Genomic DNA, 16,573 nt, shown 5'->3' with positions numbered 1-16,573 from the left:
TATTTTCAAAAAATGAGTAAAAATCCTCAAAAAAAATCCTAAAAATATCTAAAGTGATTCCATATATCAGTAAAACTTCTGTTTTCTTTAAGAGCATTCACATAAAAATCAACCAAAATCCAGCGAAACTCGCTGGATTTTGGTTGATTTTTATGTGAATGTTCTTAAAGAAACATTTTTTAAAAAACTTTTCCACCAAAAAATGTTTAAAAATTTCCCAAAAATGTTAAAAACGCGGACATCAGAAGTTTCTCTGTGAGAGTATTTCTTTTCCACATTTTCACAGTTTAAATTATTTTTATCTTTTGTTTCATTTTTCTCATTTTTTTTGTCGTTTTGTGTTTCTTTTTGTCCTCGTCTTGTTTTTTGTGTTTGGCTTCATTTGTCGTTTTGAGCATCGTTTTTGTCGTTTTGCGTTTTTGTCTTGGTTGCGGTGTTTGCTTGTTTTGGCATTTTGTTTCTCACTTTTGTCATTTTTTGTCTTCTTTGTGTCAGTTGTGTAATTTATTTATCTTGTTTTTGCTGTTTGTCCATTTTTTCATCATTTTCTAACTGGTTTGTCTCATTTTTGTCTTTTTTTTTGTTCCGTTTTGTGTCGTTCGTCTCATTTTCTTGTCGATTTGTGTCTCGTTTTTGTAATATTTTGTCTTTTTGTTGTTGTTTTGATGTCAGTAAAACGTCTAATATTGTCTTTATGAACATTTTTAGCATTTCATTTTTTTCCCACCAAAAAATGTTCAAAGATGTCCCAAAAATGGTGAAAATGTGGACGTCAGAAGTTTTTTGTTTTTCTGCATTTTCGAACTTTAACCGGGTCACTTTGAGCCGCAGGATGACACGACGGTTAAAGGCGCTACATCGATAAATGAGGAACAATGACGGCAGGAATGTGAAAATCCTCACTTGACGATTCCGTATCCCAGACTGGCGATGATCACCAACACTCTGGCCAGAGTCCTCTTCACGGCCGACAGCACCTCAGCGAACACCACCGCCCCCTTGACTGCAGGAGGACACATTACACCCCTTATTATTATTATTATTATGATCGTTACTGCTAATAAAAACGCCTCCTCCTACCCGACTGGCCGTCGTATCTGATGCTCTGGAACTCGGCGTAGTAGACGGCCTTCTCGATCATCCCCAGGAAGATGACGCCTCCGATCCAGAACTGGATCCGGAGCAGATCCCTCCAGTAGCAGGCGGACAGGACCAGCCAGAGGACGGCCAGCAGGACGTAGACGATGCACATCACCATGTAGAACTGCAGCAAAAACCGCAAAAAAAACCAAAGTCAAACGAGACGAGAGAGCTCCAATGACATCGGTCAGACTGTCACAGCTTCAGCTCCAAAATTTCTGATTGGACTGAAACTTTCGTAGCCTAAAATCTGGATTTTTACAAAGATCACTGTAAAATTTTAGCTTTGTTTGGACTAATAATGTTTAATTGATGTTTTGCTAGAATGAGAAAATACTTAAAATGTTTCATGCCTCGACAAAAAAAAAAATCTACAAAGACATTTACCAAGATAATTCCAAAAAATAAAAAACACACACGTGAAGTTTTGGCTTCTGCTTTGACAGAAAAAAGCATTTTTTCTTGTTATAATTAAAAAAAAACAGAAATCTTTGATGCCTCTGGAAACTAAGACCTAAAAAGAGATTTACAAAGATTTTGTGAAGATATCTAAGATTTGTTTTACATTTAGCTTCTGTTTTGACCAATATTGAATCATAGTTTCTTTGTTATAAATACAAAATACCTTGAAGATATTTATGAAGATAGCTCAAAAAAAGAAAAAAAAACACACATTGTGAAGTCTTTTAGCTTCTCTTTCTCGTAAAAAATGAATGCTAATTTATTCATTATAACTAAAAAAACAAACATTTTATGTCTATACAAACAGAAATATCCAAATATATTTACAAAGACTGTATGAAGATCATTTGAAATTTACCTTTGCTTTTGAGTTAAAAAAAATATCAGTTTCTTCATTAGAATTAGAAAATACCTAAAATCTTTGACAAATCTGTAAAGAAAAATATCCAAATATATTTTCAAAGAGTTTTGTTTGGACTAATAATCAAGAACAGTTTCTTCATTATAAGTACAAAATGAACAAAACCTCACATCTCTGAAAACGAAAATATACTAAGATATTTCTGAAGGTATCTGTAAGAAAGAAAACAAGCACACTGTGAAATTTTAGCTTCTGTTTTCAGAAAAAGATTAAGTAAAGCTTCTTAACGGTAATTAGACAACACCTAAAATCTCTGATGCCTCTGTCAACAAACACACCCAGCGACACGGTGGATTCTTTTTTATTCATAAGCATTTCTTCATGTCTGTGCTTTCTTACCACCATCAGAGGCCACTCAGAGGCCGAGATGAACTGATGATTCTTCTCGTCCATGCTGACCTGAACTGTGGACATTTAAAAAAACATCACGTTATTTTACAGAAACATCGAGGTTCAGACTTCAATCAATGAAACTCAGACATCCACGACCAATCCATCCCATAATAGATGACTATTTAACATCAATGAAGTCTAGTGAGTATTATTCTACATCCAGCTTCACGTCATGATGCTGCCTCCACCATGCTTCATCATGATGCTGCCTCCACCGTGCTTCATATCATGATGCTGCCTCCACCGTGCTTCATCATGATGCTGCCTCCACCGTGCTTCATCATGATGCTGCCTCCACCGTGCTTCATCATGATGCTGCCTCCACCGTGCTTCATCATGATGCTGCCTCCACCGTGCTTCATCATGATGCTGCCTCCACCGTGCTTCACATCATGATGCTGCCTCCACCGTGCTTCACATCATGATGCTGCCTCCACCGTGCTTCATCATGATGCTGCCTCCACCGTGCTTCATCATGATGCTGCCTCCACCGTGCTTCATCATGATGCTGCCTCCACCGTGCTTCATCATGATGCTGCCTCCACCGTGCTTCACATGATGCTGCCTCCACCGTGCTTCACATCATGATGCTGCCTCCACCGTGCTTCATCATGATGCTGCCTCCACCGTGCTTCACATCATGATGCTGCCTCCACCGTGCTTCACATCATGATGCTGCCTCCACCGTGCTTCATCATGATGCTGCCTCCACCGTGCTTCACATCATGATGCTGCCTCCACCGTGCTTCACATCATGATGCTGCCTCCACCGTGCTTCATCATGATGCTGCCTCCACCGTGCTTCATCATGATGCTGCCTCCACCGTGCTTCATCATGATGCTGCCTCCACCGTGCTTCATCATGATGCTGCCTCCACCGTGCTTCATCATGATGCTGCCTCCACCGTGCTTCACATCATGATGCTGCCTCCACCGTGCTTCACATCATGATGCTGCCTCCACCGTGCTTCACGTCATGATGCTGCCTCCACCGTGCTTCACGTCATGATGCTGCCACCACCGTGCTTCATCATGATGCTGCCTCCACCGTGCTTCATCATGATGCTGCCTCCACCGTGCTTCATCATGATGCTGCCTCCACCGTGCTTCATCATGATGCTGCCTCCACCGTGCTTCATCATGATGCTGCCTCCACCGTGCTTCATCATGATGCTGCCTCCACCGTGCTTCACCATGATGCTGCCTCCACCGTGCTTCACATCATGATGCTGCCTCCACCGTGCGTCATCATGATGCTGCCTCCACCGTGCTTCACATCATGATGCTGCCTCCACCGTGCTTCACATCATGATGCTGCCTCCACCGTGCTTCACATCATGATGCTGCCTCCACCGTGCTTCACATCATGATGCTGCCTCCACCGTGCTTCACATCATGATGCTGCCTCCACCGTGCTTCACATCATGATGCTGCCTCCACCGTGCTTCATCATGATGCTGCCTCCACCGTGCTTCACCTCATGATGCTGCCTCCACCGTGCTTCACCTCATGATGCTGCCTCCACCGTGCTTCACATATGGAGCTATTTTTAATTACAGATATGTGACATTTACCACTATTACTTTTAATTATCTGATTGAGCAGACTTTGGCTCATTTGAGCTCCAGTTGAGGTCATTCACCTCCACAGAAGTCTTTGTCATGGTGCCTGCTGCTAGCTAAACGCCCACAATGCTACTGGGTAACAAAGAAGGGATGCAAACTTTTACCAGTTTTCTTTGCCGATAGTTGGTCGCGTCATCAATAAATACTCGATTGATCTTGGTTGGCTGGTGTTTCATGGATACACAAGCTCTGGCTGGGAACCATTAACTGCCACAGAAGTGCCCGTTTGCTAGCAAAACCCCCACAATGCCTCCAAGTTGCTAAAGTCTTCATCGCAGCGAACTAACTGCTGTTTTCCACCCCGCTGAACAGCTGATCTACAATACATGTTATGACATGCAAGTCCCTCTTGTTTGGCGTTAATCGGTTAATATATCCAGAAACGGTCAAACTAATGACAGAAATCAATCAATTATTAATCATTAGCATCCATAGAGCTAACCAGGCTGCTCGTGTTTCCTGCTCCCAACATCAGTGTGGTGTTAGACTAAAGGATAACCGAGTGTTTTAGTGTGAGAGTGGACTAACTCTGCAGACTCCATGGGTTGGCGCCCTCGGGCGTCGGTCGGCTCTTGTCTTTAATCTCTTCGATGCTGAGGATGAACATGTAGGGTCCGTCCTCCCAGCTCTGAGCCACGGCGTAGAAGTGAGCATCCGCCTGAGGAAAAGCAAAAACAGATGACACTTAGACTGAAATAAAGATCCAATAAGGAATGCATCCATGGAGAGTCTACAACTATTATACAGATTTTCAAAGTTGGACAATAGGGAATTTAGTTTGGCTTTGATGGCGAGAATTTTCAGAAAAAGTCAAAAAGTCATGATGCTGTCATCCCCATACTTCACATCATGATGCTGCCTCCACCATGCTTCATCATGATGCTGCCTCCACCATGCTTCACATCATGATGCTGCCACCACCGTGCTTCATCATGATGCTGCCTCCACCGTGCTTCACGTCATGATGCTGCCACCACCGTGCTTCATCATGATGATGCCTCCACCGTGCTTCATCATGATGATGCCACCACCGTGCTTCACATCATGATGCTGCCTCCACCATGCTTCATCACGATGCTGCCTCCATCGTGCTTCATCACGATGCTGCCTCCATCGTGCTTCATCACGATGCTGCCTCCACCATGCTTCACATCATGATGCTGCCACCACTGTGCTTCACATCATGATGCTGCCTCCACCGTGCTTCATCATGATGATGCCACCACCGTGCTTCACATCATGATGCTGCCTCCACCGTGCTTCATCATGATGCTGCCTCCACCGTGCTTCATCATGATGCTGCCTCCACCGTGCTTCATCATGATGCTGCCTCCACCTTCAGAGGAGTCATAGGTGTCTTGGTGGCCACCCTCTAGTCTTTCTCTTCTCAGTGTGTCAGTTTTTGAGGGCGTTCTGCTCTAGTCAGTTCCAGTTTCCTTCCGTGTCTTAAAGATGGATTTTACATTTCACTAACTGCTGACTTCTAGAACGAAGTATTTGACATTAATTTGTACAAATCTGCTTTTATTTTGACATGAGTCTTTGTTTTATAAACTCTTTCCAAAGCCAAAATTCAACTGCCCAAGATTCAAGGTTGAAAAGCAATAAAAAGGTCAAATTTCCAAGGGTGAAGCCTTTTTATAGAAATTGTACAAGTACATCTGGATTCAACGTAACCAGCAGGTGATTTAATCTGACTGACCTCTTTCTTATCATCTTTAGTCTCTTCTTTAGTTTTTCCTCAGCTTTTGTTTTAATTTCTTCTTTAGTTGCTTTAGCAGGTTCTGGTTTCGTGTCTTCTTTAGGTGTTTTAGCAGGTTCTGGTTTCGGTTCTTCTTTAGGTGTTTTAGCAGGTTCTGGTTTCGGTTCTTCTTTAGGTGTTTTAGTTTCTGCTTTTTCTGGTGCAGTCTTTTCCTTCTCTCCTGCAGGAGGCTGGAAGACAAAAACGCAAGAAAAATCACAATTTAACACCTAAAATCAATGAAAATAATCCTAAACTAGGACGTATATACGAAACAACAGCATCTACTGCTCATTTACATAAACATAAATAAATTGAAAAAAATCTCTAGAACAAATAAATATATAGTTTAATTAATAAAAAATTAAATAGATAAATAAAATATTAAAATTATACAAAATTAGAAATACATCTGAATAATCAACCAACTAAAAATACGTTTCAGATAAAAATAAATGAATACAAAACATAAAAAATCCATAGAATCACAAAAAAGATAAATAATACAATTTATTATGAAATAAATAAATATTTTTAAACAAAAAACAAAATGCTGAAAATTTTACACAATTACAAATATAGCTACATAATACATTAACTAAAACTAAGAATAAAAAGTTTAAAAATTAATCAAAAGCTACTTAAAAAAACTGCAAAGAAAATAACTGAAACAAGGAAATGCACAATAAAGTTTAAAATATATAAATATTTTTTATGCATAAACGAAATACTGAAAATCCTAAAAAAAAAAGATAAAAAATTATCAACAATGCTTAAACTAAAAATAAGCAAAAATACATTTAAAAAAAGTTAAATAAAATGTAATAAAAACTATTTATACACAAATAATGCAAAAATACTAAAAATTATAATAAAAAACTAAAAATTTAATACAAATTAAAAACATTTATACAGAAAAATAATTAAAAAGAAAAAAGTGAAATTATAAATACTAAATATGTAAATTGATAAAACAAAGAAAGAAAAAATTTGAAAATTGCATGTTTGACTAAGATCCAGTCATGTCGGTTGTTTTTATTTTACTTTTAATTTTGTATTTTACAGCCGTGTTTGTCTCTGAATTAATCATGAAGCTACATCATCTACTGCGTGTATTCCCGTCTTTACTGCGGTATTTGTGTGTTTTCTTTCACACCTTTTGATTCGAAGCGTCTCTCCTTCTCCTCGCTGAAGTTTTCTCAGTGGCCGTCTGAAAAACAAACGGCAGCTTTAAGGCGTCTTTAAGGCGAATTATTCTGAATATTTCACCGTCTGTGGAGATCAGCGAAGTCTGCTGCACTGGACGAAGCAGAATGTGGCTGAAAAATACCTGCAGCCGCACCTGAAGCTGCACTTTCTGGATTTCACACGAGTTAAAGAAAGATCTGCACGCATATTACAGCAAAGAAGCTCTAAAAAGTTTGTGTTTTTACCGCTAAGATTCTGATTAAACACAGGAAATTAAAACCTAAAAATGTGTGAGGAGATTCGAGTTAGTGCGTTTGGATGTGTATATTTTCTAAATATGTTAACTGAAGCACTAAGAAGAGACACAATTAAGGATTTATATGCACAAATATAATAAAATCATACATTACATACACATATAAATATTAATATTTTTAAAACAAAATTAATGAAAAGTTAAATTTAAAAAATGAGACCAAATTATATTAACAATAGTGATCATTCTTATTAATAATAACGTTATTATTCTTATTGCTGTGATTAGAGATGAACGACGTCTCAAAGCACAATCTGACCTTTTGCTGCTCCGCATCTTCAGTCAGTCGAGTTTTCACATCGAAGGTGTTCACACTGAGCTGAGACAGAAAACAAACACTTTGAGAAGCGTTAATAACAACAGGATTTGTTCTGTTTGTCTGTTTGTTTGTTTGTTTTGGGCACCACTTTAGGATCCATGTGCTGCTGGCAGGTGATGGGTGGATACTGGTGGAAAACGTAGAAACCGCTTCCTTTTCCCGGCTTCACCTTGGTCGAATTGAAGTACTCTGCAGCACGCTCAGCCTGGAGACAGACAAACAAACAAACAAATAAACAAACAAACAACGCTGAGGGTAAAACTGCAGCCAATACTCATCTTCCAATGTGTAAAGATCAGCAGAAAATGTAACTATTTATACAATAAATACATAAAAGTTCAATTAAAAATTCTATTTAAAAAAATGTATTCCTAAAAAAAATACGAAAAAATAATCCATAAAAAACAAGAATATGTACACACGTGGACAAAATTGTTGGTACCCCTCAGTTAAAGAAGGAAAAACCCACAATTCTCACTGAAATCACTTGAAACTCACAAAAGTAACAATAAATAAAAATTTATTGAAAATTAAATAATCAAAATCAGCCATTACTTTTGAATTGTTGATTAACATAATTATTTAAAAAAACAAACTAATGAAATAGGGCTGGACAAAAATGATGGTACCCATAACTTAATATTTTGTTGCACAACCTTTTGAGGCAATCACTGCAATTAAACCATTTCTGTATTTGTCAATGAGCGTTCTGCAGCTGTCAACAGGTATTTTGGCCCACTCCTCATGAGCAAACAGCTCCAGTTGTCTCAGGTTTGATGGGTGTCTTCTCCAAATGGCATGTTTCAGCTCCTTCCACATATGTTCAATGGGATTCAGATCTGGGCTCATAGAAGGCCACTTTAGAATAGTCCAACGCTTTTCTCTCAGCCATTCTTGGGTGTTTTTGGCTGTGTGTTTTGGATCGTTGTCCTGTTGGAAGACCCATGACCTGCGACTGAGACCAAGCTTTCTGACACTAGGCAGCACATTTCTCTCCAGAATGCCTTGATAGTCTTCAGATTTCATCGTACCTTGCACACTTTCAAGACACCCTGTGCCAGATGCAGCAAAGCAGCCCCAAAACATTACTGAGCCTCCTCCATGTTTCACCGTAGGGACAGTGTTCTTTTCTTCGTATGCTTGGTTTTTGAGGCTATGAACATAGAGTTGATGTGCCTTACCAAAAAGCTCCAGTTTGGTCTCATCTGTCCAAAGGACATTCTCCCAGAAGCTTTGTGGCTTGTCAACATGCATTTTTGCAAATTCCTGTCTGGCTTTTTTATGAGTTTTTCTCAGCAGTGGTGTCCTCCTTGGTCGTCTCCCATGAAGTCCACTTTGGCTCAAACAACGACGAATGGTGCGATCTGACACTGATGTACCTTGGCCTTGGAGTTCACCTTTAATTTCTTTGGAGGTTGCTCTGGGCTCTTTGGATACAATTCCAACGATCCGTCTCTTCAATTTGTCATCAATTTTCCTCTTGCGGCCACGTCCAGGGAGGTTGGCTACTGTCCCGTGGGTCTTGAACTTCTGAATAATATGAGCCACTGTTGTCACAGGAACTTCAAGCTGTTTAGAGATGGTCTTATAGCCTTTACCTTTAAGATGTTTGTCTATCATTTTTTTTCGGATGTCCTGGGACAATTCTCTCCTTCGCTTTCTGTTGTCCATGTTCAGTGTGGTACACACCTTTTCACCAAACAGCAGGGTGACTACTTGTCTCCCTTTAAATAGGCAGACTGACTGATTATGAGTTTGGAAACACCTGTGATGTCAATTAAATGACACACCTGAGTTAATCATGTCACTCTGGTCAAATAGTTTTCAATCTTTTATAGAGGTACCATCATTTTTGTCCAGGCCTGTTTCATTAGTTTGTTTTTTTAAATAATTATGTTAATCAACAATTCAAAAGTAATGGCTGTTTTTGATTATGTAATTTTCAATAAATTTTTATTTATTGTTACTTTTGTGAGTTTCAAGTGATTTCAGTGAGAATTGTGGGTTTTTCCTTCTTTAACTGAGGGGTACCAACAATTTTGTCCACGTGTGTAACTGAACCGAAAACTGATAAAACAAAAAAATGATTGTCTAAATAATCTGAATAACAAAAATATTAATATAATAAACACAAATTCAGTAAAAACTATTCCTACATAGAAAAATAAAAAAATAATAATTCCACAAAAAAACAAAAAAGAATATCTGTGGAATAAATAAATACAATAAAACTCAAACTAAAATCTATACACCGATTATTAATATTTAAGAGAAATCGTAAATATCAATTATTATTTGGCATTATATTAATTAACAAACTAATAAAAACAAATAATTATTTATTTTATATTCTTAGTTTTATTTTTTATTTTTAACAAATAATCAAAGAAATTCAACTTCTGTTTGTTTCTTTTTTTTTTTACGATTTCTGTCAACGTGTAGAGTCCAGATTTTTATGAATTTTTGGACACGTTAATTTTATTTTTTTCTATAATAAATGATTAAAACAATTCAACTTGTTCTTTAAATGTTTTCTGTTGATGTGTACACTTCACATTTTGGTGAATTTTGTTACATTTTGTGTAAATCAAGAAATTTTTGTGTTTAATTTCTTCAGGATTTCTGTCGACATGTTGATTCCAGATTTTTGGAATTTTTTGTTAAACAATCAAAGAAATTCAAATTTCATTTAATTTTTTAACGATTTCTTTTGATACGTAAATTATAAATTTTTGTCATTTTTTTTAAATTTCTTTTTCAATTTTGAACTAATAAATAATCACAAGAATTCTAATTTTATTTTTATTTTTTATGATTGCTGTCAACTTGAAAATTCTAGCTTTAAATCAATTTTTGGACATTCATTTTTTTTCTATAATAAATAATTAAAGAAATTAAACTTTTTGTTTTCTTTTCATAAAGATCTCGTGCACTTTTGGACACGTTAATTAAAATTCTTTACATTTTTATTTAATAAATAATCATAAAGAAATGTGTGTCGACACAAATTCAAGATTTTTGTCCATTTTTAATTTTTTTTCTTTAATAAGTAATTTTAGAAATTCAAATTTTGCTTTTCATGATTTACGCGTGAATTAAATTTTTTTCATTTTTGTGAAGAAATTAATTTTCCAGTTTTTCTTTTTTATTTTATTTTGAAATTCTTTGTGTCGTGTTTCCATAAAGCTGCAGGATTTTTTTTATTTTCCAGTGAAAAATGAACCCCAGTGAAGAAAACTGAGGAACAGGAACAAAAGCTGCGGCTCTGAAGAGAATTAAACGACGTATTTGGAGTCTAAAGGCGTCCAAACGTGATCAGCTGAAATCCGTTCATTGTTAAATTAAACTCATAATTTTTGATGTCGCTGTGAGTTTTCTGCCCATGAAGGGAACGTCTGCAGGGATTTAAACCAAACTGGAACCTGGAAAGTCTCCGTTTAAAGACGTTTACAGTAAAAAATCAGCTTCTTACGTCGAGGCCGAAGACTTCATCGTAGCAGTGAGAGTTCCTCAGATACCACGAGACGCTCAGATTCACCGGAGTCGACGCGCTACACGCATCTTTAAAAACTGCACAAACAAACAAACAAACAATGAGATCAACAGGATGCAGCTTCCGGCAGAAAGAAGTCTGAGTTCGTGACAAACCTGTGAGGTGGATGAAGCTCCCGTTGAACAGAGTTTTAGTGAAGAGGAAAAAGTTCTGACGGTCCTGAAAGAAAAACAATCAGAATTTAAAGTTGAATTTGATGAAACCAACCAGAACTTTACTTCTTCTTTTATTTGCTTTTTTAATCTGGATGTAGGAAATGATCAAACACATTTTCTCTTGAGAAACGAGGAGAATATTTAATTTATATTTAATTAATGGTGATTTTTATGAAATAAAACTGAAGAAGAGCCGCTTTAGTCTGACTTTAAATAGATTTTTATTTAGATATATTCATAAAAAACTAAATTCCACAAAAAATAAGAAATAATTAAAACTCAAATAAAACGAATGACTTATTGGATGAGATTTTTAAAAATACGTATAAAAGACATAGAAATATCAATGTAATAAATACATGAAAATTAAAAAAAATAAAAATAAAAACTATACACATAAAAATATTCACATATACATAAAAAATATTTTTAAAAAATACGGAAAAATTAGTGTAATGAATATATATCACATAAATAAAACAAAATATGTAAAATACACTGAAATATTTATCTAAAAAACAAATGAAAAGAGATCTGTCCATACAGTTTTTATGTATTAATGTTTTTTCTCCATTTAAACCCAGCAGATCTCTTTTACTGGCCCAGTTTGAAGCTCTTTATTGTTGTTTAAACGTCCCGCTTTAAACTCCGTTTCTAAAAAAACACCAAGTCGAGGAGACCAGCAGGATGTTCTTGTTCATCCTCAGTATCTGATCCTTTTCTGTCGAGGAAACAAGAAGCGACCGCAGGAGCAGCAACAGGAAGTATTTCAACCGCTAGCAGGAAACTCAGCGGTCTGGTTTGGGGTCTGCCGAAGTTGTCTCACAGTTTATTTTAGATAAACCTGCATCCTTATCGATTCGCTGTTTGCACTCGAACGCACCCTGAAGGCAAACACAGGAAGCAAGAGTTTCCTGTTCGACCGCAACGGAAAACCTGAATCCAGGAAGTGAGATTTATCAGAGTTTTAGTTTGATGCCAGCCGGCTTATCGATCGATTAGATTTAAAGAACAAAAGTATCATCAACATCAGCATTCACAGCAGCAAAAACCAACAGAAGTTCAAGAACATTTCACCTTTAGACGGCTGAGAAATATCACTCACATAGAACAGAATTCAAAGTTCTATCAATCTACAGTCAAATTAAAAACGAACAGCTTTAACGTCCCACATTAAAAATATGATCACACTAACACCTCTGAGCTTCACTGTCAGCACCAACATCCTCTGTGGCAGTCCTGGTCAGCTTCACACCAAACATTCACCTTCATCCTACCAAAGAATGTGGTAGAAGGTGTGCATGCTTTGCCTCTCTTTATGCTCATTTTTGTCTCTTTAAGTTTGTTCTTCATCTTTTTATGGTCATTTTGTGGTAATAATGCGTCCCTTTGTTGTTATTTTGCACCTTTTTGTGATAGTTTAGCGTCTTGTTGCAGTAAATTTGCAGTTATTCTCCGTTTTCATGGCACCATTTCCACCTCCATGCTTCACTGTCAGGACGATGCATTCACTGTGGCGGTCCTGCTCAGTCAACTTTAATGTGCTTTTATTTTATTTTTTATTTTTATTTTTTGCATAAGTGGAACTAAGGGTGTTTTCTTGGACGTCGTCCAGAAAGGTTTCGTTCCGAAGTCTGCTTCATGCTGTCTGAGCTGCTCAGAAACTCTGACTGCTATTGCTAACTTCTCTCATGAATTCTGAAAGTATTTCACCGTCTGTGGAGTCGTTTTAGGAGCCCTGATTAGTGGAACTATGACTCCTTCTAGACCTTCTGATTAGTGGAACTATGGTTCCTTCTAGACCTCCTGATTAGTGGAACTATGACTCCTTCTAGACCTTCTGATTAGTGGAACTATGGTTCCTTCCAGACCTCCTGATTAGTGGAACTATGACTCCTTCTAGACCTCCTGATGAGTGGAACTATGACTCCTTCTAGACCTACTGATTAGTGGAACTATGACTCCTTCTAGACCTCCTGATGAGTGGAACTATGACTCCTTCTAGACCTCCTGATTACTGGTACTACTATGACTCCTTCTAGACCTCCTGATTAGTGGCACTATGACTCCTTCTAGACCTCCTGATTAGTGGTACTACTATGACTCCTTCTAGACCTCCTGATTAGTGGCACTATGACTCTTTCTAGACCTCCTGATTAGTGCTACTATGACTCCTTCTAGACCTCCTGATTAGTGCGACTATGACTCCTTCTAGACCTCCTGATTAGTGGAACTATGACTCCTTCTAGACCTCCTGATTAGTGCTACTATGACTCCTTCTAGACCTCCTGAATAGTGCGACTATGACTCCTTCTAGACCTCCTAATTAGTGGAACTATGACTCCTTCTAGACCTCCTGATTAGTGGAACTATGACTCCTTCTAGACCTCCTGATTAGTGGTACTATGACTCCTTCTAGACCTCCTGATTAGTGCTACTATGACTCCTTCTAGACCTCCTGATTAGTGCTACTATGACTCCTTCTAGACCTCCTGATTAGTGCTACTATGACTCCTTCTAGACCTCCTGATTAGTGGTACTATGACTCCTTCTAGACCTACTGATTAGTGGAACTATGACTCCTTCTAGACCTCCTGATTAGTGGCACTATGACTCCTTCTAGACCTCCTGATTACTGGTACTACTATGACTCCTTCTAGACCTCCTGATTACTGGTACTACTATGACTCCTTCTAGACCTCCTGATTAGTGGCACTATGACTCCTTCTAGACCTCCTGATTAGTGGTACTACTATGACTCCTTCTAGATCTCCTGATTAGTGGCACTATGACTCTTTCTAGACCTCCTGATTAGTGCTACTATGACTCCTTCTAGACCTCCTGATTAGTGCTACTATGACTCCTTCTAGACCTCCTGATTAGTGCTACTATGACTCCTTCTAGACCTCCTGATTAGTGGTACTATGACTCCTTCTAGACCTACTGATTAGTGGAACTATGACTCCTTCTAGACCTCCTGATTAGTGGCACTATGACTCCTTCTAGACCTCCTGATTACTGGTACTACTATGACTCTTTCTAGACCTCCTGATTAGTGCTACTATGACTCCTTCTAGACCTCCTGATTAGTGCTACTCTGACTCCTTCTAGATCTCCTGATGAGTGGTACTATGACTCCTTCTAGACCTCCTGATTAGTGGAACTATGACTCCTTCTAGATCTCCTGATGAGTGGTACTATGACTCCTTCTAGACCTCCTGATTAGTGGAACTATGACTCCTTCTAGATCTCCTGATTAGTGGAACTATGACTCTTTCTAGACCTCCTGATTAGTGGAACTATGACTCCTTCTAGACCTCCTGATTAATAGTACTATGACTCCTTCTAGACCTCCTGATTAGTGGAACTATGACTCTTTCTAGACCTCCTGATTAGTGGCACTATGACTCCTTCTGGACCTCCTGATTAATAGTACTATGACTCCTTCTGGACCTCCTGATTCCTCTTACTACCATCTTCCTGGATGATTTTTCCATCTTTGTTACGTCTCACAGTCAAGTTTCCTGATTGTTTTCCACGTGGAGCCATGATGCAGACACAGAACACAAGTTGAAAAACTGGGAAAGTCCAGCTCAACTTTTCCAACTTATGTTTCACAAAACTACAGTGAATAATTTATTTTATAAAGCGCCAACCTCACTGTACAAAGCGATGAAACGGTAACTTACTACAGAGATGTTGCACAGGGGTTGTGTTGTTTACTACACTTTTACTTCAGACGGTTTAAAGCAACACTTTCACAAAAGATCTAAATTTAACTGTTTTTTTCATATTAATATGTAGAGAGAATTACTAGACTCCGTAATAACATTTTTCCATGATAACAGTAAACTTTTAATGATATCCGTGAACCTGCAGGTCCAGCTGAACACTATGATGAAGTAAAACAACTGAACACACCAGAAACACTTTTAAAAATGCAGATTTGAATCAATAATCAGCTCATTTTGAATGCAAACACAAAGAAACATTAACGTTCAAGTTGAAAATGTTACACGTTGTTTATCAGAGTAAGAATGTAGCTCGAGAACAGATTAGATTATTTTAGTTGTTTATGGATTGATTCTGCAGCTATGGAAGAGTTGACTTTACTGCGTTTATGTTTACGAAATATTGACTTTAGCTAGCAGGGGGAACCATGACAGAGACTTCTGCAGCGGTTAATGACTTCCAACCAACCCACTGCAGAAATACAAAGTGTCCGTGGGTATATTAAGCTGTACAAGCACACAAGAAAGTGGAAAATGTATTTTGTTTACATCTACAATTAACAGACTATTGATCATGATAACATTACACTTTTTAATAAGGTTTCCGTGAACCTGCAGGTCCAGCTGAACACTATGATGAAGCAAAACAACTGAACACACCAGAAACACGCTTAAACATCCCGACTCGTGTCTACATGTTTAGAATTTGTCTCTTTTGTGAACTACAGACTTCAAATCTGTTCCTGTGGCTCGGTTTCACTCTCTGCTCAGCTAACGGCGGCTAACGCTCCCGCTTTCTGACGCAGCGCAGTCTGCGTCACATTAGCGGACTTTCAGCGTCAAAAAGCGCAATAAACCCCACATTTTATCAGCTTGTCTCCCCCCTGAGAGCCGCTAAAGTACCCCAGCTGCCGGCTAACAGCACGGCGGTCTGTCCGCCAACACGCACGAACTCACGCTGGTCACGCTGGTCACGTTCACCGTCCACTTCCCCGGTTCCGACACCGACACCACCGGACCCCACAGCGCCGCCAGCACCAGCAGCAGCAGCATCGAGGACCAGAGTCCCGGACCGGACCGACCCGGATCCGCGGAGCCCACCATTAGAGCCACCAGGAAGAAGAACTGGGGAACCACCGAGACAACTCACAACAAGCCGATCACTTCCTGCTTCCGATGGCGACACGCTGCGTTCAGGGGCCGAAGGGACATTAGAAACACAATAACACTGAGCTTCATTTGCTAAATTTCAAAACATATGCAAGGAATTTGACTGTTTTTCTTTCTTTCTTTGCACTGAAAGTACTTAAACAAAAATAATTCACCTTTAATTGTTTTACAACATTGAATTATTGTCGGATGGATCCATATTTCTACTAAAAATACAGTTTTTGGTCCACATTTCACCAACTGCTGCGGCTCTAACATCAGTAGAATCTGATATGAGGGGAGTTTGACACAAAAAGTTTCCTGACTTTAGATATTTTACAATCAAACATGTCCAAGATGACTGAAAATTGTTCAAAATG

General features: G+C 38.4%; 1 protein-coding gene and 1 long non-coding RNA gene across 2 annotated transcripts in view; both read right to left on the bottom strand.

The window, feature by feature from the left end:
- The window catches only part of zgc:162698 (Transmembrane protein 87A-like), a 28,220-nt gene extending 11,997 nt beyond the window's left edge, over nt 1-16,223 (bottom strand). Inside the window, 12 exon segments of the mRNA XM_051958006.1 lie at nt 904-1,003; nt 1,081-1,264; nt 2,363-2,427; nt 4,570-4,699; nt 5,744-5,776; nt 5,779-5,973; nt 6,939-6,992; nt 7,546-7,605; nt 7,691-7,810; nt 11,078-11,175; nt 11,254-11,317; nt 16,002-16,223. Coding sequence (XP_051813966.1) covers nt 904-1,003; nt 1,081-1,264; nt 2,363-2,427; nt 4,570-4,699; nt 5,744-5,776; nt 5,779-5,973; nt 6,939-6,992; nt 7,546-7,605; nt 7,691-7,810; nt 11,078-11,175; nt 11,254-11,317; nt 16,002-16,148 — 1,250 coding nt within the window. The 5' untranslated portion in view covers nt 16,149-16,223.
- On the bottom strand, nt 12,775-15,620 carry LOC127536776 (uncharacterized). Its single transcript, XR_007945965.1, has 6 exons — nt 14,733-15,620; nt 14,665-14,698; nt 14,529-14,596; nt 14,118-14,494; nt 13,185-13,938; nt 12,775-13,150 (listed from the first exon to the last, which is right to left on the bottom strand). It is a non-coding gene; the product is annotated as an uncharacterized LOC127536776 (long non-coding RNA).
- Nucleotides 16,224-16,573: the final 350 nt, after the last annotated feature.

Source organism: Acanthochromis polyacanthus, chromosome 13, assembly GCF_021347895.1.
Source record: "Acanthochromis polyacanthus isolate Apoly-LR-REF ecotype Palm Island chromosome 13, KAUST_Apoly_ChrSc, whole genome shotgun sequence".
NCBI lineage: Eukaryota > Metazoa > Chordata > Actinopteri > Pomacentridae > Acanthochromis > Acanthochromis polyacanthus.
This window is presented reverse-complemented; position numbering and strand designations above follow the sequence as displayed.